This window comes from Amborella trichopoda, chromosome 7 (assembly GCF_054954075.1).
Source record: "Amborella trichopoda isolate Santa Cruz 75 chromosome 7, AtrichopodaSantaCruz75HAP2 v2.0, whole genome shotgun sequence".
In the NCBI taxonomy this organism is placed as follows: Eukaryota; Viridiplantae; Streptophyta; class Magnoliopsida; order Amborellales; family Amborellaceae; genus Amborella; species Amborella trichopoda.
The window spans coordinates 39,516,839-39,542,369 of NC_142342.1; the positions used below are offsets into that span (position 1 = coordinate 39,516,839).

General features: G+C 34.7%; 1 protein-coding gene across 2 annotated transcripts; it reads right to left on the reverse strand.

The window, feature by feature from the left end:
- Positions 1-2,910: 2,910 nt before the first annotated feature.
- On the reverse strand, positions 2,911-18,930 carry LOC18422840 (uncharacterized). Of its 2 annotated transcripts, none has more exons than XR_016059108.1 (4): positions 17,769-18,903; positions 5,505-5,981; positions 3,698-3,778; positions 2,911-3,323 (listed from the first exon to the last, which is right to left on the reverse strand). XR_016059108.1 is itself a non-coding variant. In XM_006827490.3 (4 exons), the coding sequence occupies exons 1-4, from the start codon at positions 18,544-18,546 to the stop codon at positions 3,232-3,234; spliced, it is 1,392 nt and encodes a 463-aa protein (XP_006827553.2). In that variant the 5' UTR covers positions 18,547-18,930; the 3' UTR covers positions 2,911-3,231. The 2 variants fall into 2 exon arrangements, 1 of the variants encoding a protein (XP_006827553.2); XM_006827490.3 differs by having other exon boundaries at positions 5,541-5,981; positions 17,769-18,930.
- Positions 18,931-25,531: the final 6,601 nt, after the last annotated feature.

Below are 25,531 nucleotides of genomic sequence, written 5' to 3' on the forward strand. Positions count from 1 at the left end.
CAACGAAACATGGCGTACTTGAATTGCATATGATAATTCCCCTAAGTAATAATATAAAAGGTGGCAAATCAAATTATTTTGGTGTATTATTCATGGATTCCCTATAATACTCATAAATCATGGAAACAGTACGGTCACATCTAGAGTTTCATTCCCACCAAATTCAACGTTAACACACTAGGAAAATAATAACAATGACCATATTGTAGAAAGGGAAAAGTTTATATAAAGTAGAGGCCTTAAAAAATTAAACTAAAGCACCTTAAAAATTCACTGGGAGAAGTTTGATGCTTCATTATCTTAATAAATATTGCACCTTATAAAAAACAAAAAAAAGTTTCGATGCCGAAAGACACTCAAATCCGATCATTTCAACCTTGAGATCATGGGCGTAAAAAAAAAAAAAAAAATTTCAAATCTTAGAAATAGTGCATCTTGTAATGCTCTATTAGTGCATCTTGTAATGCACTATCTAGACTGTCAATTTTCAAGATTTTTTAATATTCATATATCTGCTTTAAACTTTAAAATTTTATCTAGAGATTAAAATAAATTTTCAAACCATCATGAAGATTTTCAGTACCTATACAACATCCTTCAACACCATTTGGCACGTCACTCTTATACAAACCACTCCTTTGTGAAAAAAGAAAAATTACATATGAAATGAAGAAGGCTGGTATTTCAAAAGCATACACTGAAGGCTTGGAAACCACTTTAAAAAGGCCTTTAGAACCTAATTTTTGCAAACAAATCTTAATTCATTTAGTAAAAATTCTAAAAAAAAATAAATTTTCAGATCTTAAAAATGAAAAATATGTTAGTCATTTAAGGGGCTGGCCTTTCTACAGCATTGACTGAAGCCCCAACATATACTTTGAGTGGATTTTCATGACCAAAGTTTTGCAATTGTATCTTAATTCATGTAGAGACATTCTATAAAAAAGTGAAAATTTGAACTTCAAAAATTGAAGATCTCTAGGGTCCCAACTATGGATGGTCCAAAGTTCAAGTCAGAGCAGAAGCTGATGTCACAAGCGTTAGGCGGCTATCTAGTGGCCATTATAATGGAAACATGGTTGTTATTTGTCATATGGATTGTTTTCTTTTTGACCCACTTGTTAGCTGTATGCAGCATCACATTATAAAGGCCGCTATTAATGTTATAATATCCAAAACCCAAACCATGTTTCAAAGTTAATTGTAAGTTTATTAGAAATATAATTGTAATAGAAAATCCTTGGTGCTATGGCCATGGCTTCTATTCAGATATCACAATTAGTTAGTACGACAACAACGGCAACCAATTTAAATAAGGGTGTGGTTTGTATAGAGCCAAAGTAAATAAAGCTTTGAACAGTCAAAGTAAAGCACTCTTTCAAATAACGACGAGAATGTGGTTTCAATATTGGAATTTTTGTGATAGCCTTAGAATATATTTGAAAAATTTATGTATGGATCATATTGAGAGAAGGACAATTATAAAGTGGGATCACGTTGTCCCAAATTACAGGCAGCACCTCCCCTCGTAGGGTTTTATTCCCCAAGTTACCCATATCCGATAATGTAAATACCGGACAGATGAAATTTATACTGTGTAAAACAACACAGTTGTCCGGTATTTGAAATACCATACAACTATATGCTATCATCAAATCCAACAAGCTCTCTTTCTCCAAATATTGTGACTTCGCATTTTTTTAAAAAATAATCTCTCTCAAGCTTTCTTTCCCCCAGACCATCTCTCTGCTGTAATCCATCTCTCTCGACGCTTTCTTTTCTTGTTCTGCGTTGAGAGTCCTTTATTTTTGCTCTTTGCCAAACAGAAGAGAGAGAAAAGGAGTCCTTGATTTTGCTTTTTCTAATGTAGTGCTAAGAGCCGTTTTCAATCTTCTACCATTTCTATATTTTTACTTGATTTGTTTTACTTTTCATTTTATTTTACTTCGTGGTCAAGGAATTCGATCCTTAAAAGTTGGTTACCAAAGGAACCAAGAATTCCAAATGGTTTGAACGGGAAACAGCAGCAGCCCACAACGGCGTTTTGCCCTACATTGATAACAAAAAAGACAACATATTTATAGGAAAATTTATCTCCTCAAAAAGGCTGCTAAAATAAAAAAAATCACTCGATACTTCTACTGCAATTATTTGCCTTTGGGAAATTCTTCCATCGGCAGTGAGAGTATCAAACACAAAACTCTCTTCACTTCTATTTCGGGGGTCAAAATAAACTCCATCCCACACCCCTAAAACCCCTAAAACCCAGAACTCTGTTGGTCTTTCTGTGGTAAAGATTGAGGGCTGGGTTCATCTTCCAAGGCTAATGGCCGTTTTCAGGTTAGATGAGTCTAATAAGAGGATGGGTGATTCATCCCATTCCAGTTATTTCCGTATCTTTTCCGCATTGGCGATTTTAATGTTAGGGGAGAGAAGAGATGGAAGGGAGGTTAGGGGAGAGATGTACTTGGCGATTGTAATGTTAGGGGAGAGAAGGAAGGTTAGGGGAGAGATGAGAGAAAAGTTGAGAGATATTTTTTTTTAAAAAAATACAGTCACAATTTTTAGAGAGAGAAAGCTTGTTGGTTTTAAGGATAACAAATAATTGTCTAGTGTTTCAAACACGGGACAACTGTTTTGCTTTGCACAGTATAAACCTCACACGTCCGATGTTTGTGTTACAAGATAGGATGGTAATTTAGGAAAAAAAAACGCCGTAGGGGGTAAGTAACACCCGTAATCTATTTTGTAATTGACCCCCCCAATATAGCCCGTACGTAAATTTCTCAATATGTTTTTATCTCTAATTATAAAATTTAAAGTTACAAAAATAGTGTAGATCGAGTAGATCTATGAAAACTTGAAAATTCTGAAAAATGACGGTCCAAAAATACATTACAAAATACACTATTTCCAAAACTTGAAATCCATTGTTTTTTCATCTCCATGCATCTTGAGGCCAAGATGATCAATTTACAGATATTTGGGCATCAAAACAACCTCTTCAAGTGGAATTTTTGAGGTGCCCTCTAATTTAATTGTTTAGAGCCTCGCACTTAAACTTTTTCCTTTAAATGATAGAACTACAAAAATGTCAAATCACAACCATGTCTTTTTCTTTTTCTTTTTAATTATTATGACATGATGAAATTGTATACTTTGGCTACAAAATTGGATTGAGAAAGAAAAATGAAGGTAGATAAATACGAGGCAATCTGCATACTCTTTTCTTCATCGCTTGACCCACTGGAAACTCTTTCTGGCCTTGGCCTTCCCAGGCTTTTTCCTTTCCACTACACGCGGGTCTCTGGTAAGAAGCCCAGCTGCAAAAATGCAAATACAAGATATCAGCACAGGGCGAACCGGCTCCCTCTCTGTGTACGCGCGTGCACATGTATATGTGTGTGCATGTTCCTCTGCACGTCCACACACACAAGCATGTGCAATAACACCAATCATTTAGTTGATTTTGCAATGGATTTTTTAATGAATCTTTCTCTCTCCCCCACACACGCACAGACACATCCAAATAGGAATCTTGAGATTTGCCCTTCTCCCAAATGATTATGCTCAAGTGGTTTGCATTAGCAGAGAGGTGTACTATTGAGTCTCAGATATTGGAAAACAATAGCAAAACCACCAAAGACGCACATGCAAATACACATGATCATGGACTTTAACAACAAGGTGAACCTACTTGATCTAAGATATGACCGGAGCCCAGGTTCCCAATTTTGCAAAGCTCTGCTTATTCCGAGACGAATGGCTCCAGCTTGACCTGCAATTGTAAAGAAAGGAAGGGAGCCTCAACCTCTAATGCAAATATTCTATAGGAGATTCATAAATTCTTACCAAGTAAAGAATTTAACTCAAGCATCACCTTCTCTACCAGTGAGTAGCAGGCCTTGTGTTTGAATATCTTGTTTCCCATTAAATTTAAAGCGAAGGATGTGAGAAAGAGAAACAATCAAAACTTACACATTGGGAAAAATATGCTCATCCAAAGATCACATTAATGAGTCTCAGCAGATTTAAGTTATATCAGTGTGCTCGTGTCAAATATGGTTCCATTTGTTTTCAACAAATAATAATTGGTCAAATAACAACGATCTAAGGAAAAAGAGATTATTCAGCAGCAAACATGACAGAAGAAAAATACAATAAATCCAAGTCCTCAATTGATCCTTAATTAGCCTTTCAACCTCTCTTAAGACAACTTACACTGCCTACACTAATAGAAGACACTAATAGAAGACAACAAATTGAGATTACCCCCCGCAGAAGGAGGGCTTCATGGGTTTGGTGTTGGTGTTGGTGTTACGGATTGGAACTGAATTACTTTAAGATAATAAAGTACCATGTTCCCACAATGGGGAAATAAGCTTCTCGTTTGAAAGAAAATATTTCATGGTGATTGTCATATCTTTCAAGGAACTCTATTGCTTCATCATCTCATCAAAATGGCATTTCCTAGCAAGTAATAGCAATTGACAAAATGTTTAAACCTTTTAATTTAATGTATGTACTAAAATACAATTTTAAACAGCACTTTCTTTTATATTTATGTTTATCAATTACTACTTTTAGCAGAAAAGAAAATGTTTATCAATGATTAAGAGCACGTGTGTGCACACACAAACACACATCATGGTGTACAAGTTCTCACCCCCAAAAGAAGATGTACGCACCTCGTATGCATTTAGAAGAATAATTCCCTTCTAGAGAACCCCTATAATCAGTCCAATCTTAGCTAGGGATTTGTTTTTACAAGCATTGTGCAACCAGAAGTGCGCTGTGCTGATGATGTTCTTCTTAAGTGGTTTGTTATTGTTATTAAAATGGGTTGTAGTTAGGAATCGTTTAAAAAATAAAAATAACAACTAATTTTAGCTTTTTTGTCCATCTAATATTTCATACTCTCTATTTGTTTCAAAAAAGGTTAGGCAATATCCAATATTACAGTTGCTATTTTATTGTTTGTGGGCTTTATTGCATGGTACAATCTATGAGTTGTCGATGATATGGTTGGTGTATTAGTGTCTTTGAAGTACCCATTTCAGTATCACTACTATCCTGTACAATTCTAGTGGCAATAACAAAAGAGAATCAAGTGATGGTAGATTTTATCAATAGTTGTATGAATACAATCTGGAAGTTTATCATCTTCCTAAACAGTAGGTGGAATAGCATATCAGATTAAATAACAAGAGAAACTTGGCATCCCGAAATTATTTAAGTATATCATGCACCAATAATTGAGAAAAGGTTATAATGATGATGATGCACCAATAGCACATCATATATGCACCCCACAGGAATATGAATCAAAAGTTCCTGAAGATAGATATTGGAGACGATATCAACAGGCACAGCTGATCATCAGGGACGTGGATAGTGGATGTTCCTATGGTGTGTCACACACCATAAGCCAAAATTTAAATGGTTAAATTCATTAAAAAGCCACAACATAAATGGTTAAATTCATTAAAAAGACTTCTACAAACCCTTTCAATGTAGCACAGCACTCTACAAATGCTTACCTGATACACCACCTCCTTTCACAGTGCACTTCACATCCCAAAGACCCAAAGTCTTGGTCTCAACAAACGGTTTTAGAAGATCAATACGATGGTCGAGGATTGGAAAATAAACATCGAATTGCTTGTCATTGACAATAAACTTTCCATCACCAGGTTGAACCCAAACACGAGCTATGCTACATTTCCTCCTTCCAGTACCATATGCCCTTCCTTTTTCATCAACTTTTCTCACATAGGTTTTAGCTATTTCTTCCTGTTTTTGTTGCTCCATTTCAAATCTAGGGGATTTCCTTTCACTGTTTGCCAGGCGGGCATCCTCAAGCTCACTAAGAGGTGGTAATCCCTCAATGCCTTCCAAGTCCTTTAGGGCAATCAAGCTGTCAAGCATAACCTCTGTGATTCCTGAAGCAGCAATCAGGTCTCCAAATGCACGATTAGGACCTGTCATTTGAAAAAGAAGACAATCAACAAAATGTTATGTTAATCATACAGTTCATTAAACACACAATGCTATAAACTTCAAGGGTAGGGTTTTAATGGAGTAAGCATATGTCTGCAGTCTGCACTCCATTAGCATTTAGTTCTTTTTAGCTCTTTGAAGAGTTAAAATTTGATGCAAAAGATCACGTCATCACTCTTATTGCCTTAAATTAATTCTCCACATTATAGCAATGCAGTTACAAACAGCCATTACCACTAGTTGTAACAACAAGCATATCGTTTATTTTATATAAAGCATGGTAATAAATGTTCTCTCTCAAAACCAGTGATTAAAAAATCAGTGACTCAGGCTTGGGCATGCCTGAGTCACTCTGACCCGGCCCCAGGTAAAAACATTTGAGACTTGGGTGATCTCACAGACTCACAACCCCCCATGTACTTTTTACAGGGACTTGCAGAGTGGGACCGCAGAGCAGCCCGAGTAGGAATCTGACTCAGGCTTCTGACCTGGCGAATCCAAGCCCAGTCAGGAATTTTAATCACTGCGCAAAACCTTCTAAAGTACCTAACATGCACCCATCTAATACCAACAACCTATATTTCCTCTAACTATTTGGCTGCAGTTTGCCTGCCAAAATTATATAAGACAAGGACATTTAGTTTTAGCTAGACAGTAATCAACAGTACGAAAAACACAACTTTAACCATGATGACTTCATACAATATGATAACATACATGCCACCACGGGATAGAAATAAGAAGCGTATCCAGGAGTTCTAAGGAGAGTATTTGCCAAATTTAACAACACCAAGCAAAAGAAAGAAGAAATCAATAGGCAAAGGTGGCCTAATTTACAAGTTGAAAAGTATTAGTTCAATAAGAGGTTGAGTTTCACTTTTAAGCAAGCAATGTTCAATATATGGCAAGAGAAAAAGCAATTGAACCAAATGTTTTCAATGGAGCTATCTTCCAGGTATTCTGGGAGGAGATTGTGAAATAGGACATTTTGGACTAATTCCACAGCCAAAAGAGGATGATTGAAGTACTTATTACAAAAGTTATTATCATATTCCCAAAAGGGTTATGAATGACCTAAATGTGTAATAAGCTCTGTTATAGCGTATTACAGTGATTACTATAGCCCTAGCCAGAGGGATCAAGGAGTACATGCTTATTGTAATTTAGACATCCCAAGAGAGCTTTGTTAAAGGTAGGGAGATATTTGAAGGGTTGAGACATGACTAAATGGAGAAACCTGGGCATACTCCTTTTTTTTTTTTCAAATTGTTAACCAAATTCATTAAACAATCTGATTCAGTGGCTGCAAGAGACGAAAGTCAATTAGCAACTAATTGAGCCCATCTCTTGAAAGGTCAACAGAAGATCTTACATGGTAGATCCCTACAACAAAAAATATTGAAGGACATTGTGTTCGCGTGTGGTTGTCTTTATTTTCCTCTTCTTTCCCTTTTTACCCTTTATGGGTTTTTCTTCTTTTTTTTTTGTTTTTTTTGTTGTTGTTTTGGATGGGGGTAGAGGAAAATATGAGAAGATGAGGCGTCAATCCATTGCAAAATAGTTCTAAAATTGCAGCAATACCATTTAGCAGGGCTTTCCCATTATTGCAGTAAAGATTGACTACATTATAAATTATACCTTTGGATCCCAGGGTGAGGTGTATGAGCATGAAAAATGAACAGTGGATGAGGAGTACGAGTCAATAATTTATCTCGACAAGATTAAGGCCTTGTGGAAGATGTAAGATATAGACATGCACATTGTTGGAAATATTTGGATGAAGATAACAGTTACAATTATAAAAAAGAGGGATCGCTGGTTAATTTCTTAGTTAATTTCCCAGATGAAATGTGTCCCTCAACTCTATTGATGTATGGTTATGTTGAGAAGAACTTCTCCGAGTTATTTGAAATACAGGACAAGGAAATCAAAATGCGGGGAGGAGAAGTTTGTGCGACTAACAACTGATAATCCAATTGCCTATCTAACCAAGAAGATGAGACAATTGTTTTCAGCATCATTTGTCATGGCTACTGCCCTCTACATTGGCTTAACCTTAGAAGGTCTGGGAGAACTCCAGAGAGCATCTAGCCTCACATAAAAAAGACAGGCTTCCACCATAATCACAAGTAGGAATCAAACTTCGGCCCCATGTGGATACCACGAAATGGGTCTCTAGAAGACTCAAGACACAGCATTTCCGCAGTTTGGATGCAATCAGGAAATGGAATTTCAATCTCCTTGTGGATATCTGTATCCACATTTTGAGGCCAAAACACAGAGATGTGTATTCCACCAAAATAATAATATAACAATTAATATATATATATATATTTATTTATTTATAATTAGTATGCATAATAATTCATATATTATGGTAAATATTTATTCATATATTAATTATATATTATCATCATTAGAGCCTTTTCCTAACTATATAATATATTAATTATATATAATTACAACAATTATATAATTATAATTACCTATATATTGTAATATATAATATTACAATAATATAATTATTATAACATCATATAATAATATCATTATAATATAATAGTATTAATATAATCCAAACAGTGGACATGCATCTTCTAGGTTTCTTATCAGATGCTATCCAAACAACAAATACTCATATTCCAGGAAATGCCAATTCCAGGAGATGTCAATTCCAGGATACGCATCTCCCGAGGACATGCTATCTAGGTATCCAAATGGGCCCTTGATGACAAAAGCATTGGGATAGGGATAGTGCCATCATGGCTAGAGAAATTAAAATTTCAAAATCACGCACATCACTGCAGAGTACATTAGATCTTAATTCATATTAAAGAAGGTGTCCTTCCTTGATGTCAGCAAGTTGGTAACACAATGATTATGTAAATCATAAGCAGTAAATCTAGTAAAAAAAAGCACATATATGTAATGAGATAGTACGGCTAGAGATTTTAAAATTAGAGGAACTAAGACGAAGTAAATATGGTTTTACTTTTAGCAAAAGTTTTGACTTGTTTATTTCAAAAGGAAAAAGTCTGTAAATTCTCAAAAAATACAAGACTTCCTTTCCAGTCTTCTATGCATGTTTAAGAGGAACCCTTTTTATTTGATACATTCTGATGTGTGGGGACCAGTCCCAGTTGACTCCTCTACTGGCTTTAAATATTTTGTTACTTTTATTGATGATTGGTCTCGTGCTACTTGGGTGCATTTATTGAAATAAAAAACCAAAGTTTTTCTTGTATTCAAAGAATTTTCCAATCTAATTTCCAATCAATATAATGCTAAGATTAGAATTCTGCGAACTGATAATGGCATAGAATATGTGAACAAAGCTTTTTCTAAGTATTTATGTAATCTTGGCATTATACACCAAACCTCATGTTTTGGGGCACCTCAGCAGAACGGAGTTGCTGAAAGGAAAAACAGACACCTTTGGGAAGCTATGAGGTCTTCGATGTTTCATATGTATGTTCCAAAAAATTATTGACCTTTTTCGCAACTTCAAAGGAGCAAGAGTCAATTTCTTAATTCTTTGGGCTCTAGTAATAGCTTTGAGTTTAGGTAAATTTACGCACCCACTAATTTTGAAAAAAGGAAGGAAAATTGTGTGAAAAAAGAATTAACAAATGCAAAAAAAAGGAGAAAAGAAAGCTGAAAAAGATGCATCTCCAATCCCCATACAAAGCACAAATACTAATCAGAGGAGTTTTCTTCTTCGTTGCTATTCCTCTGCTACCTGAAACTAAACTGGTTTTAGAAAGAGAGGAAGGAAAAGACGCCAAAGCTCACAACAGAAGGTTGGGTTGGGTCAAATCAGTTAGGAATGGTTTAAGGTAGTTGTTGGAAGTAGCTCGACATGCTAGTTCTCTATGTTCCCTTGTGGGATGATGAGTGTCTTAAGGTTTTTCTAAACCTTGTTATCGAGCCAGAGCCTCAATTTTTGGTTGCATATGTCCTTGTACTTTTCATTAATGTGACCTAACTAGGCTGAGCATGTCAACTTCAGTTGTGAGCCCAACTAACAATCTATGACACCATATTTGTTATTGTGTATCATTCTGTAATTGATTAATGTCTCGTGTTGGATTTTTATCTAAAGCTCACTTCATCCTTTCACCCATCATGTGGTTAACTGATACGAAGTACAGAATCCATCACATGCAGATTATGAGTTTAGTCTTTCCGTAATTACATTCTAGTTCTTTCATTATCTGCCTTTCATATAAATATCAGGATGATATCAGGTAACAGATTGTCCGATCACTAATTCAATCTGCATATCAGGCTGTCATACCATCACACTATCTCATGAAACCACATATGGAAGCCTATAATGTTTGCATAAGTAATGGACAGGAACTGTACTGCCCAATGTGAATTCCATGAACAGGCTACAAGATTGCAGTAGCTAACAGGTAGATGAGTGGTCATTCTAACAGTTGAACATCCACATCAATTTAATATGGAGGCATCACATGAGGTTAATTGAATAACACAGGTCCTAATATAATCCTAACAATGTGACACATCAGCCCAAAAAGCATGTCCATACCCATGGCAACAAGCAAGTACCCTTAGAAATATCCGCAAGTGGTGCGCGTAAATTTTGTGCATATTTGGTACGAATTTAGTGTGCTAACAGATTCTTTAGCAAGAGATGGTCCCTTGAGAGGTAACTTTGTTGTTGCCCCTCAGCCACAGATTTTTAGCACCATCTCCCATGTCATATATTTCTGTTGTTCCCTTTTTCTTCAAAACACACATTATTGTACACTTTCACAATGAACTAATGAACAATGTCACCAATAAGACAAAATTCTACAAAAGTGTCGTCCTTTCTAAATGCCCAAATTTTGGAAGGGTCTCATGTAATATTAGTTTATCAAATAGAGCAATTTATGACAGTCAAACCTAGAGTGATGCAGTTTATCTCTGAACAGTACATTCAACTTCTTGAGGGAATACAATGAGATACCACAACATAGATCTCTGGTGGAAATCAAGCTAAAACTAAAGTTGAACACATCAAATCTAAAGATAAGGGAAAGAACGAAAGAACTATCCTATATCACTCACCCATAATGGGCTTGAAAGTACCTAAGAATGGAAATTACAACACTACTACATGATTGATTCACTTGCAACATTATTATTGGGAACAGCCTAAAATATCAACTTTGCAGAAAGCTCTACGTTTTTAATAAAAAAAAAAAAAAACAGAAAAAAAAGATACAACTGAAGCATTGTCCAAGGAGCATTAAGGCAAGACAATTTAGAACCTTTTCCATCTTCAAGTAGAGAAAACTTCATAAAGAGGCAGCACAAATATAGACCAAGAAGATGTTTACAAACAATACAAAGTGGCAAAAATAGACAAATAGGAACTGCGCTGCAAGAAAAATCTCAACAACCAAAACATTTGAGAATGGTATTATTCACCAGAGTATTGCCCATATTAACCACAACAGAATGGTGTTGTCAAAAGGAATAACCATGCACTTGTGTATGTGTTCAATGTCATGCGTTTTAATTCCAATCTCCAATAGATTCATAGGGAGAGGCATTCCTGTCTGCATGCTTAATTTTGAATAGGATATAATATTCACATTCTAATGTTATACCATATGAACTCTTGAAAGGTTGGGAATCTTCCTTGGAGTTTCTTAAGATTTGGGGTTGTATGGCATACATGAGACTGCTGGCTTTAAAATGCTCAAGTTAGGACCTAAGATTTCAAAATGGGATTTTGTAGGGTATAAAGCTAACTACAAGGCCTACAAATTTCTGGACCTAAGATTCCAATGTGATCATTTAGATGCAAAAGTTTTTGAAATTGCTTTTCATGGTGACAGGATTATGACCACAAAAGCCAACGTGTAGGATAGGGTCAAGAGGAACATGATAGCCTTGATGACAAGGAACTTAGGAGAAGTAATAGAGCTAGAAGACCAACTAGCTTTGGTAACTTCTAGAATTTTCTTTTGGAAGAACCTACAAACTTTCGAGGAGCAATATCATGCCATGATGCTCCTTTCTAGAAGGAAATAGTCAACGATGAGATGGATTCCTTTTAAGTCACAGGAACTTGGAAACTTGATGAGTTACCTCCTGGTGCTAAGGCTTTAGGCTGTAAATGTATTTTCAAAAGGAAAATAAGGGAGGATGGCAGTATTGAGAAATTTGAGGCCATACAGTTTGCTAAAGTTTTCAGTAAGAAAACAGGTGTTGACTTTTTAGATACCTTTGCACCCGTGGCTAGAATGGCTTGGCTTCAAATTACCATCTAGAGATTCACCAAATGGATGTTAAGACCATATTCATGAATGATGAACTAAATGAACTTTACATGAAACAACTCGAAGGGTTTAGCTTGGAAGAATAAGAGCACAAGTTATGCAAGCTGGCAAAGTCCTTGTATGGACTAAAACAAACACCCAAATAATGGCATAAGAAATTCGACAAAATTATTCTTTCTACAAGCTGGCAAAGTCCTTGTATGGACTAAAACAAACACCCAAATAATAGCACGAGAAATTAGACAAAGTTATTCTTTATCATGGATTCTCTATCCATGAATCTGATAGTTGTCTCTATACCAGAGTTTTGAATCGTGCTATTCTAGTTATATGTCTACATATAGATGAAGTGCAATACTTAGGCAATAATTCTGCATGCATAGAAGAGACTAAGAATTGTCTTCTGAACTTAGTATGAAGGACATAGAGTTAGCTGATGTGATTCTTAGAATTGAGACAAGTGAGAAAATCAGATGCGTCTATTTTAACCCATTCTCACTTTATAGAGAAAATTCTCAAGAAGTTCAACCTCTAACTACAATCTCGTATAATCCTCATATCCTACTGAGGAAGGGCAACGTAGCTCGGTGTCTCAACTGGACTATGCCAAGGTCATTGGATGCATATGTATGTCATGCATTGCACTTAACCTAGTGTTGCTTATACATTTGGGGAACTGAGTACATTTACCACTAATCTAGGTTGGGTGCATTGGATGCAGTTCATAGAGTCCTCTAATATGAGGAACCATGGACTATGGCCTACATTATGTTGGTGAACCCTCCATTCAAGAAGGATACAATGTCGCATAAGGGATTTTGGATTGAGATGAATCCATGTCTACTAGCAGATGGATCCTCACCTTTGGTGGGGATGATGTAGCACGTGGCTCTAACATGCAAAATTGTTCTCTAGATTCACTATGGAATCATAGCTGAAGCAAGTTTAGTAATAATAGGAGTAGAGATGAGGAAATAATTAAAATTTACAGCCAAGAAACACCAAAAAGAGCCACTTTCGATATCTTAGGTAGATAATCCAGAAAAATAGAGAGATTGAGGAAGGTATCGCACATAAAATTAGAGCCGAGCGGGCGAAGTGGAGATGTGCAACCGGAGTTTTATGTGTATGCCGCATACCAATGAAGCTGAAGGGCAAGTTGCCAAGTTCTATAGAATAACTGTGAGACCAACTTTGCTTTATGGGGCAGAATGTTGGGCGGTCAAGAAACAACATATCCATAAAATGAGTATAGCTGAGATGAGGATATTGAAATGGATAAGTAGCAAGACAAGAAGGGATAAAATTCGAAATGAATACATTCGTGAGAATTACGTGTGGTACCAATATGTGATAAGATGAGATAAATTAGACTTCGGTGGGTTGGCCATACGTAGCGCACACCCAGTACAGCACCTGTTAGGAGGTGCGAGTTGGTTCAAGTGGAATGTTAGGGTCAGGGGTAGGCCTAAAAGGGCATGGTTGGACGTAGTAAGAAAAGATATGGGGACTTCAGGCCTCATTAAGGTTATAGTCCTTGATAGGGCAGAATGGGGGACCAAAGCCAACCCCAAATAGTTGGGAAAAGTCTCTAATGACGACGATGATGATGATCAGTATATTTTCGATATCATACATATCACTGCAAAGCATTCCTTTCAAACGAAAAGAAAGCATCGATATCAAATGATTGGATTACTAATAAAATTGCATATTCAAATCCTGTTAGTGAAGTTGAAATAATAATATGTCAATAAAAATTTTTGAGGTTCAGAAGAGCAAGGAGTCAATGGAACACCTATTTTGAGGACATTTGTCATAAAAGACAAATTAATATTGGGTTCCCATACAAGGCCATGGACAAACATACGTAAGCCAGAAAGAGGGTACACGTGTTTTGGAAGCAATTTTGGAGGACTAAAAATGTCAAAGGAAATAAGCAGTTGCATTAAAACATATATAAAAGGGGAATGCATGTCTTGGAAGCAATTTCAACAAACCATCGATGTCAAAGGAACCAGTTGCACTTGAACATCCATACAAAAGTTAAAAAGATAATTGTGCGATTGTTTTATTCAATAAAGAACAATTTATATTATTGTCTCCAATATACCATTTTTTCCCAAATGTAGAAAGCATAACTACCTGTTATTTGCAATACTATCACAATAAAAATGTTGGAAGTTACAGGAGATATACCTACAATTGAAACAAATGTTCATTAAGGTTTTGATCAAGACATGCTTTGGTTTTGGTAGTAATTGAGACTGGAAAAATTCATCTAGGACAAGGTCAGAAAGTCAGTTTATGTGGACAATTAAGGTCGATGCAGTTTAAAGGCATCTAGAGAAGTATAATCCATGAAACTTGATTGCAAGTTTCCACGAGGTTGGTTCACTTGATTGGTAGAGAAGAAAACGTCCCTCTTGACAACCGAAGGAACCCCTCACATGAGGAGCTTAGCATTTCATATGAACCAAAATGTACCTATAAATTTAAGATCATTAATAAATAGAACCAACCAACCAAAAGCCATAGATGGTGGCTGCGACATTAGCAATATTAGGGAATTGTCTAGATGGTGCTAATAGAAGACATGAGCATATCAACTCACTATCACTATGTGATGAGGCCAGTCAACCAAATGATACTCGTAATAAGCTGAAAGAGATAGGACGAACAAACAATAAGGAAGATGCCCATCATGAGGATCCAATGGCTAGTATTTTCCCATGACCATGAACAAGTGTAACTGAACCATCAATAAGGAAACATGACAACTCTCAATGATTTCATTTTGGGAAGGTGAAATCCATACAAATGGCATGATGTTTGTATCATATTAAACATACTGAAACTTGATACAAGCATCGAACGGATTTAAATTGGATCAATTTTAAGTAAGCCCTAGTGGAATGTTATTAAGGAAAACCATGAATGTCAAATGAAAACGATGAAATTTTAGTTTCATAGATTGCAAATACACATATAATCCAATATGCATGCATAGACTAAAAAACAAAAGGTAATAAATATACAAGTACTACTTAACTATGTAATTCACACACACACACACACACTATTCCCATGAGCTAATTTGTACAGTATTATCTCACAGCCCAAAACCTCATAAAAAATATATCTAAGGGGCCTTGTATGAACCCAATTTTTGCACATACACTCTTTTGAACAGAGGAACAATCTAAAAAAGGGGGAAAAGAGAGAGAGAGAGAGGAGAGAGAGAGAGAGAGAGAGAATCTATTTGTTAGAAAGAAAATTTGGTAAACGTTGGTCCTTCATTTTAGATTTATACCTTTAAGAGCTCAAAATCAATTTTTCCTTTTTAAATTTTTTTCATATAGTGATAATGAGGACATTTACAAAGTTTTGGGTGAAATAAATTTCCCTAAAGCCCAGAACTAACACCAACATTTCTTTCTTAAAATGGACCACTTGTATTTGCTGCATTTACTCTTTCGTAAAACCATCATTTTGGGATCTTTTTTTCAGGTGCTTTATAATTGGGATGAATATGTGTCATCTATAAACTTTGGGGGCAAAAAATGTCCCCCTAGAACTAGCATTTTTTTTTTGTGTCGTAAGATAATGTTGTAGAAATTAGTGTGTGTTTCGGCACGGTTTGTATAAGGTGTCAAACTTAAACAATCAAAGTAAGGTCACCTCTAAATCTTATTAAAACATGTAATTCCAGTGCTGGAAATCTTACGATGGCCTCAAAGTCTATTTCCACCACCAATTAAGAAAGTTAAAGCTCAAAAAATAGCTTTGATCGAACGATATATAAACTCTTAAAACTCTGAAAATGTATTGCCTAGATAATGCGTTGCAAGATGTACTACTTTTAGGACTTGAAATCCTTTTTTTTAATATGGATACATTTTGAGGTCGAGATGTTCAATTGTAGCGTTTTTCAACGTCATAACAACCTTTTCGAGTGGATCTTTTAGATGCACCTTAATGATTTCATGTCACCATGTCATTATATAATATTATGAAACCACTTCTAGAAAACCATGTTTGTGGCATTTGCATGACCCTAAAAAAATTACGCACATCCTCTCCTTATCCCAAAAATAAAATTCAATTTGCATCCTGGATATGGTCAAAATGAGTCCCCCTCCAACAATTAATCTAGATCATCCATTTGGTAAATTTCAAAATGTACGCCTTTACGAACTCAAAATCATTTTTTATTTTTTTTAATATTGTTCATCAAATGATAATGAAGCCATTTAAAAAGTTTGGAAATGGAAAAAATACTTCTAAGGCCTAGATCTAAGCATATTCCCAAAATGGACGGCCTATGGTAATTGAGCTAAAGAAACACATTCTGAGTTGTGTTTTCAAATTTTATTTTTTTGTTGTTCATTGGTATGAACATTTATCTTTGAGTATAAGGAGGTCATAATTATTCCTAGCCATTAGATTTCTAATTGGATTGAAATTTGTTTTTGAACTTTGAGTCTAGTCATGACACTCTTAGAACTAGCCGATTTGAAATCTAATGGGCAATAATGACTGTAACCTCCTTATACCAAAAGTAAATGGTCGCTTTGTATACTTTTCCATATATTTGATAGATATATAGATAAATAGATATAGGCCCAGTTTGGATGGATCATTTATTAACAAATAGCTTTGTTTACTACACCTTAAAATTAGGAGTGTCAAAGGAAATAGCTTGGTCTGCTTTGCAATTCCAGGGCATGGGCCCTTTGTGCCCCCTGCTTATCAAGATAAAGCAATACTATGTTTGCCCACACTTTAAACAAGATGTGGTTCACGTATTTGCTCCATTGTTTAATGGACTTGTTGGACCATCCATGAAGGGTGAAAAACATGACAATATTGTTATTAATATTTATTTAATATGCATATGGTATAATTTATATGTCTGTAAGACTAGATAATACATTAATAATGCTTTTTTTTTAAAAAAAAAAAGTTATTTAATGCTATTTACATGTATATATAGAGTTGCCAATCTACTTTTATGTGTACTAGTGTTTCATATTAATAAAGAACTCCAAGCTTGAGCAGAAGAACTCAGTTACTGTAATACCAAAGCCAATGAATTGCCAATATATAGATTTGAATCTAAAGATGCAAGAACAACAATAAAGGAGAAAGAAAATACCAACAAGCACAAAAGGGAAGCTATTTTTTTAAGAAAAAATGGATGACAAGTTATTGCCAACAATTACACAAAGCACAAAGATATAACAAATAAATTGACGACAACAACAATCATACAAAGCCTAACGAGTATACCTAACAAATCACTAGAGCTTTCTAATTAATAAGAAAAAACACCAAAACTTAAAAGCAGCAATGATCATATAAAAAAATAGTCTTAAAAAGTCCACCAATCAACCAACCAATTGACAATAAAGAAAAAGTATTTAATTAGCAGGGTATTTCTTTCTTTTTTTCCAAAAAAAAAAATACCTTTGAGCACAACAGATAGCCCCTTCTCCTCCTCCTCCAAAAGTTTATCAGCCTCACTCAACTCTGGCTCCATTTCGACTCCATCTTTCTCTGAAATTCCCTCCATGCCCTTGCCCTCTTCCCCTTCGTCAAAGCTCCATGGCTCGAAACCCTCTGCTGTTTCCCATTCATCATCTTTTCCCTTTGATCCAAACTCTTTGTCGACTTCTTTGAATATATCTTCTTCGACTCCTGAAACTGACCATTTGTCTTCTTCATCGCTTTCTCTCTCTAGACCCTTACCTTTTTCTCTCTCTATTCCACCATGAATTCCTCTCTCCTCTTCACCCCCGAAACCTGCAAGATCATTAAGCCCATCTTTTTCCACCCCAGAAATCAACCATTTTTCACCTTCATCACTTTCTCTCTCTAGCACCCCCTGACTTTCTCTATGTAGTCCAATAGATATTTCTCTCTCCTCCTCCTCGCCACCAAGGCCTGCAAGGCCCTTGAACCCTGCATTGTCATCCTTCTCATTGAAAATATCCCATTTTTCACTACCATTTTCTGGTGAAAAGCTCCACCGGTTTATGGTGTTTCTCTTCTCGCCTTCTTCGTTTTCAGTGTCTGATCCATTGCTTCCATTGGTTGAGAATAGCTTCGCAAGGTTGGGTACAGGAGATTGATAGACTTTGTGGTGGGAGATTACATGTCGGGGGGGGAAGCTAGGTTTTGGTGTCGCAGATATTAGGGTTAGAAGATGGAGAACATTTGGTCTGAGGATGCAGCGTGAGAACATTATGAGAGTTTGAAGAGGAACATAGTTGCAGAAGAGGGAGAGAGGTGAGAGTTTAGAGAGAGCAAAGTAAGGATTTTAGGAGCGGGTGCCTGAAGAGAAGCACGGAATCATGAGATAGGGGGTAGAAAGGCGGTGCACTGCAATGGATCATGAGATAGAGGGGGTAGTAAGGCGTTGCACTTCAGTAAGAGAGAGAAACTGCAAATTAGTGAGAGAGATGATCAATGGGTTTTTCAACATTAAAACGACCTTTTTCCGATCGATTTTTGAAGGGGCATCCGTAGGTCTACATTATAAGGTAGCATCCTTGTATATAAACTTTTTCCATTTTTGAGTTCTTCGAAAAATCGAACGACTGTGCATGTGCTCCGAAGCGGTTCAACTGATCTCATCGGTTCGAACCAATTGTTTACAAAACGGATCGGTGACTTGGATCGGGCATCCAAAAAACCGATTCGGATCGACGAATCGGCAATTCGGATCGAGAATCGGGTGAATCGGTCATAATAAAGCTTAAAAAAAATCCGAAAAAATTATTAAAATTCATTATAAATATTGTTTTTTAGGAATTCAATAAGAAATGAGGGTACTCCATTAAGAATTTTCATGTTTTTGAATGAATATGCGAATATTGATATGTTCTTTCCCTGCATGAGCCGCCATTCAGCATTTAATTTACATCACACAAAAGGATAAACATATAATTATCATGGAATAAGTATATCAACATACATGGACTACAATAAAGCATAAAATTAGTAACATATGATCTAAAAATAAAATGATAGACGACGTTATTGTTCTTCTTGGTCACGCTGGTGCCATTGATTGAATTCGTTTAACAATTCATTGATTCGATCTAAAAACGAATCATCAATATTAGCAGGCGTCTGACTATTTTCAAATCCCTGAGTGTTAGTGTTTTGTTATGTTCCCAATCTAAAATCTCCGAAGATTGTCCATCCTTCATGCTCACCTGCACTGTCGTGCTCATCCCTACACTGTTGCTGTTGGGACTCGATATGTGAATAATATGGCTGGGATAGGGTGGCCTCAGAATCATCATCTCTCTCATTTTCTCTTTGAATAATATGGATTAAACAAAAAAAAATAACAAATTTTCAAAAAAATCGATCATGGATTAAAAAAAAAATCACAAATTTTCAAAAATTCTATCATGGATTACAAAAAAAAATTTGATCATGGATTAAAAAAAAAAAATCACAAATTTTCCAAAAATTCTATCATGGATTACAAAAAAAAATTCGATCATGGATTAAAAAAACAAAATCACAAATTTTCAAAAAATTCAATCATGGATTACAAAAAATTCGATCATGGATTACATAAAATTCGATCATGGATTACATACAATTCGATCATGGATTACAAAAAAAAACAAATAAAAAAAACAAAAAATTCAATCGTGGATTACAAAAAAAGAAAAAAACAATTCGATCATGGATTACAAAAAATTCTTACAAAAAACTCTATCATGGGTTACAAAAAAAGCAAAAAATAAAAAATTCAATCATGGATTACAAAAAAAAAAACAAACATTTCGATCATGGATTACAAAAAAAAAACAAACATTTCGATCATGTATTACAAAACATTCGATCATGGATTACAAAAAATTCTATCATGGGTTACAAAAAACAAAAAATTCGATCATGAAGAAAAAAAAAAAAACATTTCGATCATGGATTACAAAAAATTCGATCATGGATTACAAAAAATTCTATCATGGGTTACAAAAAAACAAAAAATCCGATCATGAATTACAAAAAAACAAAAACAATTCGATCATGGATTACAAAAAAATCAATCAAGTATTACAAAAAAATCTATCATGGATTACAAAAAAAAAAAAAAAAATATTCCGTATGGGACTCGCCGATTTACTGTTTGGACTCGGCGTTTTTTAAAACACTGGTTCGAACCATCCAATTCAACCTTTCAAGTAGGACAACTCTTGTGTGGTAAAAAAAATGTATAAAATCATGCAAAAAAAATCTAATTAAAATATAAAAAATATATTTTAAAGAACTATCACACAAACCACGTCTAAGTTTAAAATTAAAGAATTTTTATTTTAAAAAAATGGATTTATACTTAAGGGTATTTATGATTTTTTATAAATATATATATATATATATATAAATTAATATTAATGACCAAAATAATTTACAATCTTTGCCACAATGAAAAAAAATATTAAAAAAATATTACAAACAAAATCCATTACTTTTGGGATTTTTCTTTCGATTATTTTTTAAATACCTATCGGTCACTAAACCAGGCCAAAACTAATGACCGGTTCTCATCTAACTGGGCAATTATTAGTTAGATCGCCCTGTTTTACCCATAGTAGTTCTACTTCACAGGCATGACTCACACATCGTGTTTCAAAATTTCCATATTGTTTATGGATGAAGTTTCCATAGGGATTAGGTTTTAGGAAAACAAAACAAAGCCTCATCTCAGATCCTCATCCATAAATCACTTTGGGCATCGAAAATCTTCATGATGGTTTTAAAATCAATTTCTAAAACCGACAATAAATTTTAAAACTAAAAAAATGGTACAAATCTTGTGGATATGTTAACACTAATTTTATAGTGAAATAGATGGTCTAGATGATTCTTGCAATATACATTATTTTTAGAATTTTAAATCCTAATTCTTTTTCATAACCATAATGTTGAAGTTGAGACGATAGATTTAAAAGCTTTTCAACACTTGAATTGCAATTTTTAATGAGTTATGAGGTGAAGCTTTACTTATTTTGAAAGGGTTGCAGCCTTGTCAAACAATTTTCCATTATTTATAGGGAGATTTATAAAAACTACGGTTTGTATAGAGCCGAGGCTCTAAACAATCAAAGTGAATTGCACCTGTAAATAGTATCGAGAAATGTGGTTTCAATATTGAAAATCATTGTGATAGCCTTAAAATATATTTTCATCTTTAATTATAAAATTTGAAGTTTAAAAAATAGTGTAGATCAAACAAATCTATGAAAACTTGGAAATCTTGAAAATTGACGGTCCAAAAATGCATTACTAGATGCACTATTTTCAAAACTTGAAATTTATTTATTTTCATGTCCATACATCTTGATGTCAAGACGATCAATTTGAGGATATTTGGGCATCAAAATAACTTCTTCTAGTGAAATTTTTGAGGTGCGTTCTAATTTGTTTGTTTAGAGCCTTGATTCTATATAAACATTTTCCTTCCATATTATTTATAAGGAGATTTATAAAAGGGTGTTGTTTGTATAAAGATGAGACCCTAAACAATCAAAGCAAGACGTACCTTCAAATTGTGTGGAAATATGTTGTTTTAATATTGGAATTTTTATGAGAAAAATGGTTTGATAGGGCTGCAGCCCTATCAAAATAAGTAAAGCCTTACCTTATAATTCATAAAAAATTGCAATTCAAGCATTAGACAACTTTTACATTGACCATCTTGCCTTGAACATTATAGTTGTGGCCAAAAAAAAAAAGGATTTCAAGCTCTAAAAATAGTGTATACTGTAACAAATTATCTAGACCATCCATTTCACCCTAAAAGTAATTGTTTGGATCTTGTACCAGTTTTTGAGTTTTGAATTTTGCTGTTGGTGTTGGAAATTGATCTTAGAGCCATCATGGAGAATTTGTCACTTGAAAATATGCAAATAACAGTGTGAATGCATTTTTTGAATTATACATTTTTGTAATTTCAAAATTGAAGAATTTTTTAGACGAACAAAGCAAAATGTTGGGCACTTAATCGGTTGAATGTACCTTGAGCCTTGATTTTCCGAATTATTGGTTATTCCTGGCTAAGAAATTGAATATGATCTTCAAAAGGTTTCTGAGTTCAGATGGGCAATTGAAGATGAGGAAGTCAATACATTTGACTGTCAGGAATCAACTAAGGTTTATGAATTTAATTTTTTTGATACATAACAAATTACACCTGTTGTTCACACTGTTCCATCACCTTCTTCATTTGCTGATGGTCTGTCTAAGATTCGGCATACTGGGAACTTAATGCCAGTTTTGCATCTTTTTTCTTAGCAATGCTTCATCAGTTATCTTTTTCGCGCCTTCTCTGTTTCACTGTTGTTTCCCTCCCCTCCCCCAAGCGTAATTTAGAGTCGATTTCAAAACTTAAACAAGATACAACTTCTATGTTGTAGGGAGAACATAAAAAGCTTTCTCAAAAAATAATGCTTTAGTAATTTGTTTCCCTTAAAATCATACTGAATGACCATGTAATCATCTGGACTAGTTTTGCTTATGTCGTTCTTTGGTTCATCTCAGCTCTGAATGGCCGTTGGATTGTTAACTGTGACATGTGGTAGTCGAATATACTTTAGTAAATTCTTGTACCCTAGAGGTATTTTGTTTCATGTTACTTGTTATTCATGTCATTTTATTGCCCTGGGGCTAAGGATGAAGCCAATTATTTCTGCAACTTGATGGGACTTTCAAAATTTCTCGCAACCTTGGGCTGTTCGAAATATTCGGAAGCTTGAAATTCTGATTACGTTTCTCTACAATGAAATCCGATGATGAAATTCATTTTCGTTATCATGCAAAAACTCCAATCACTTGTTTTTCACATTTTCATTATTGTTTTTCATGAGAGCTGTCCAATTTATCAAATACAATTAATTCTACCAAAATACCCACACCCTTTCAAGCAACCCACGACCCTTCTCTCTCTCTCGCAAAATATCACAATAACTGTCATCACATAAGCCCTGCCAAAAGAAAAAGTTATCCTTCTTTGGCTCTAACCCTCCTCTATCTCTCTCACACACCCTCACACTGATCGAGCAAGCTCTCTCAAAACCTAAGGGAGCTTTCTCTCTCAACCCTCGTTATAGATCATTGATTTTTAATACGAGCGGTCACAATCACTCTTATCCATCAGATTTTAAATTCAGTAGTTGTGAATTATCATCGATTAGACTCAAATATCAAAAAGTATTTCTCGAACTTTATGATACACCTTAAGCCATTCAATTTTTTGACATCTAATGCCTAAGAGAACTTACGGCTTAAAAAAATAAATAGTCCTATAGTATACCATCCCTAATTTTAAAAATTGGGAGAGAATGAAAAAAATGTTTTTTTTTTTTTTTTCTCAATTGAGTTCTCTAGTTTAATCAAACAAAAAAGTTTATAAACATCATAATTTCCAAATAGATCGTCAAACAAAGGTTCTAGATCTTAAAGGCTCTCATTTCATAGAAGCTCCCAGTTTTCAAGAAAAACTATGGTTCCCTTACTTAAACACACCAAGTGAATGCATCACAACTATGGTACAAGTAGAAAGATGTGCGGTCTGCGTTTTAGGTGGAAGAAGGTTGAGTAGGGGCATGCTCCCAATTTTCAAGAAAAACTATGGCACCCTTACTTACAACGCACCAAGTGAATGCATCAACAACTAAGGTACAAGTAGAAAGATGTGCAATATGCGGTAGAAAAAACGATGAGTAGGGATGAATTTTTTTTTGGGTAATTAAGTGGCCCCTATACGTTTTTTTAAGTAGATTTTAAATTAGCTTTTTGAAGGTGTTAATGAAATGGTGTTAGTAGTGGATATGAAAACTACGATATGGTAATTAGGATATAGGGGTACTACCACTACGACCCATCCCCATCCCCAATTTGTTTTTGACGGGCTAAGTTACCACGTTGAGTAGGGGTGATTGCGCACTTGAAAAGGCATAAATGATATTATATGATAAAGGGCATACATATAGCCAATGGTATTGTCCGAGTTCATGCTATTGGAAAGTAATGGGTGAAACAGGGGCAATAAACATCAATTCGTCTTAAAGTTATGCAAAAAAAAATCTCTTCTTTTCAAGCTCTTTATTGTGCTATGTCAACATGATATTAATCGATGTGAATAAGCTTCTTTGAGGAAAATTTTTGTGAAAACACAAGATCAAATACTTATCTTGCTTGATCAATGCACAAGAACAATAAAATCTCAATGCATTGGAGTTATTGTTGTTTTAGTGAAAGAAATTACATAAAAATATAGCAATAGTATGTAAAATTTATCTATAAAAAGTGAGATTTGTATTTTATTTATAGAGGAAAAAAGTAGGTTGTGATGATTTGTTGTGGAGCAACATTGACCAGCACTTGGATGCCTACGCGAGCTAGTAAAGCATAAAGTGTTGGAAATATGGCTTATCAGGCCCTTTTATCCCGAAAATTTAATTTTTCAATAATGGTACAAAAGCCATATTGAATAGTATATGTGAAATCCCATGTGGTTGACATGACGCAATGTCATATACCAGGATCTATTTTGGAGCTTTTATAGGATGTTGTACTGAAGGTAAAACCCAGTGTCACTTGAAGAAAAACCCAGTGATGTGTTTGAATTCTTTGTAAGAATTTTTTTTTATATTATAGATGTACAAAATTATTTAATTTCTAAATATCTTTTATCAAGTTGTAAGAATGCTTGGATGACATCCTATTACAAGAGTCATTAGTGCATTAATGACAAGTTTAACTTACTGCATATGATTAACAGTTTGGTGACAACTTGTTAATCCTAATTGGCTGCACTTAAATAAATTAAGGCAGGATTTATACTTGGATCTCAACTCCTATAGGCTATGAATGTGAGAGTTACAAAAATATAGTTCTCTATAAAAAGAGGTTAACCCTTCAAGTAAATCAAAGAAGGATGGAAAATTGGTGAAGGAGATTCACCAAAAAGACCCTCAAAGTAGTCTGTTACCAGATGGTTTGGTCTATAGGATTTGGTATGAAACATTAGGTTCCTTGTGTGATTTAAGGACAGATCCGAGTAAGTTGTTTATCGATTTCAATTTTATTTATTTGTTATTATTTTTTCTAGTGGGACTAACAATGGTATCAGAGCGAGATTGCTACACTTATTCCCAAATATAATTTGTTGGATCATTTTTTTTAGTGTTGTTGCCTATATTATT

Coding starts and splice junctions, on each gene's coding strand:
- LOC18422840 (XM_006827490.3), bottom strand. CDS start 18,546: ATGTTCTCACGCTGCATCCTCAGACCAAATGTTCTCCATCTTCTAACC. Junction 5,982..17,768: donor GCTATCTGTTGTGCTCAAAG/GTATTTTTTTTT, acceptor TTCAAATGACAG/GTCCTAATCGTGCATTTGGA. Junction 3,779..5,540: donor GAAAGGAGGTGGTGTATCAG/GTAAGCATTTGT, acceptor TTACAATTGCAG/GTCAAGCTGGAGCCATTCGT.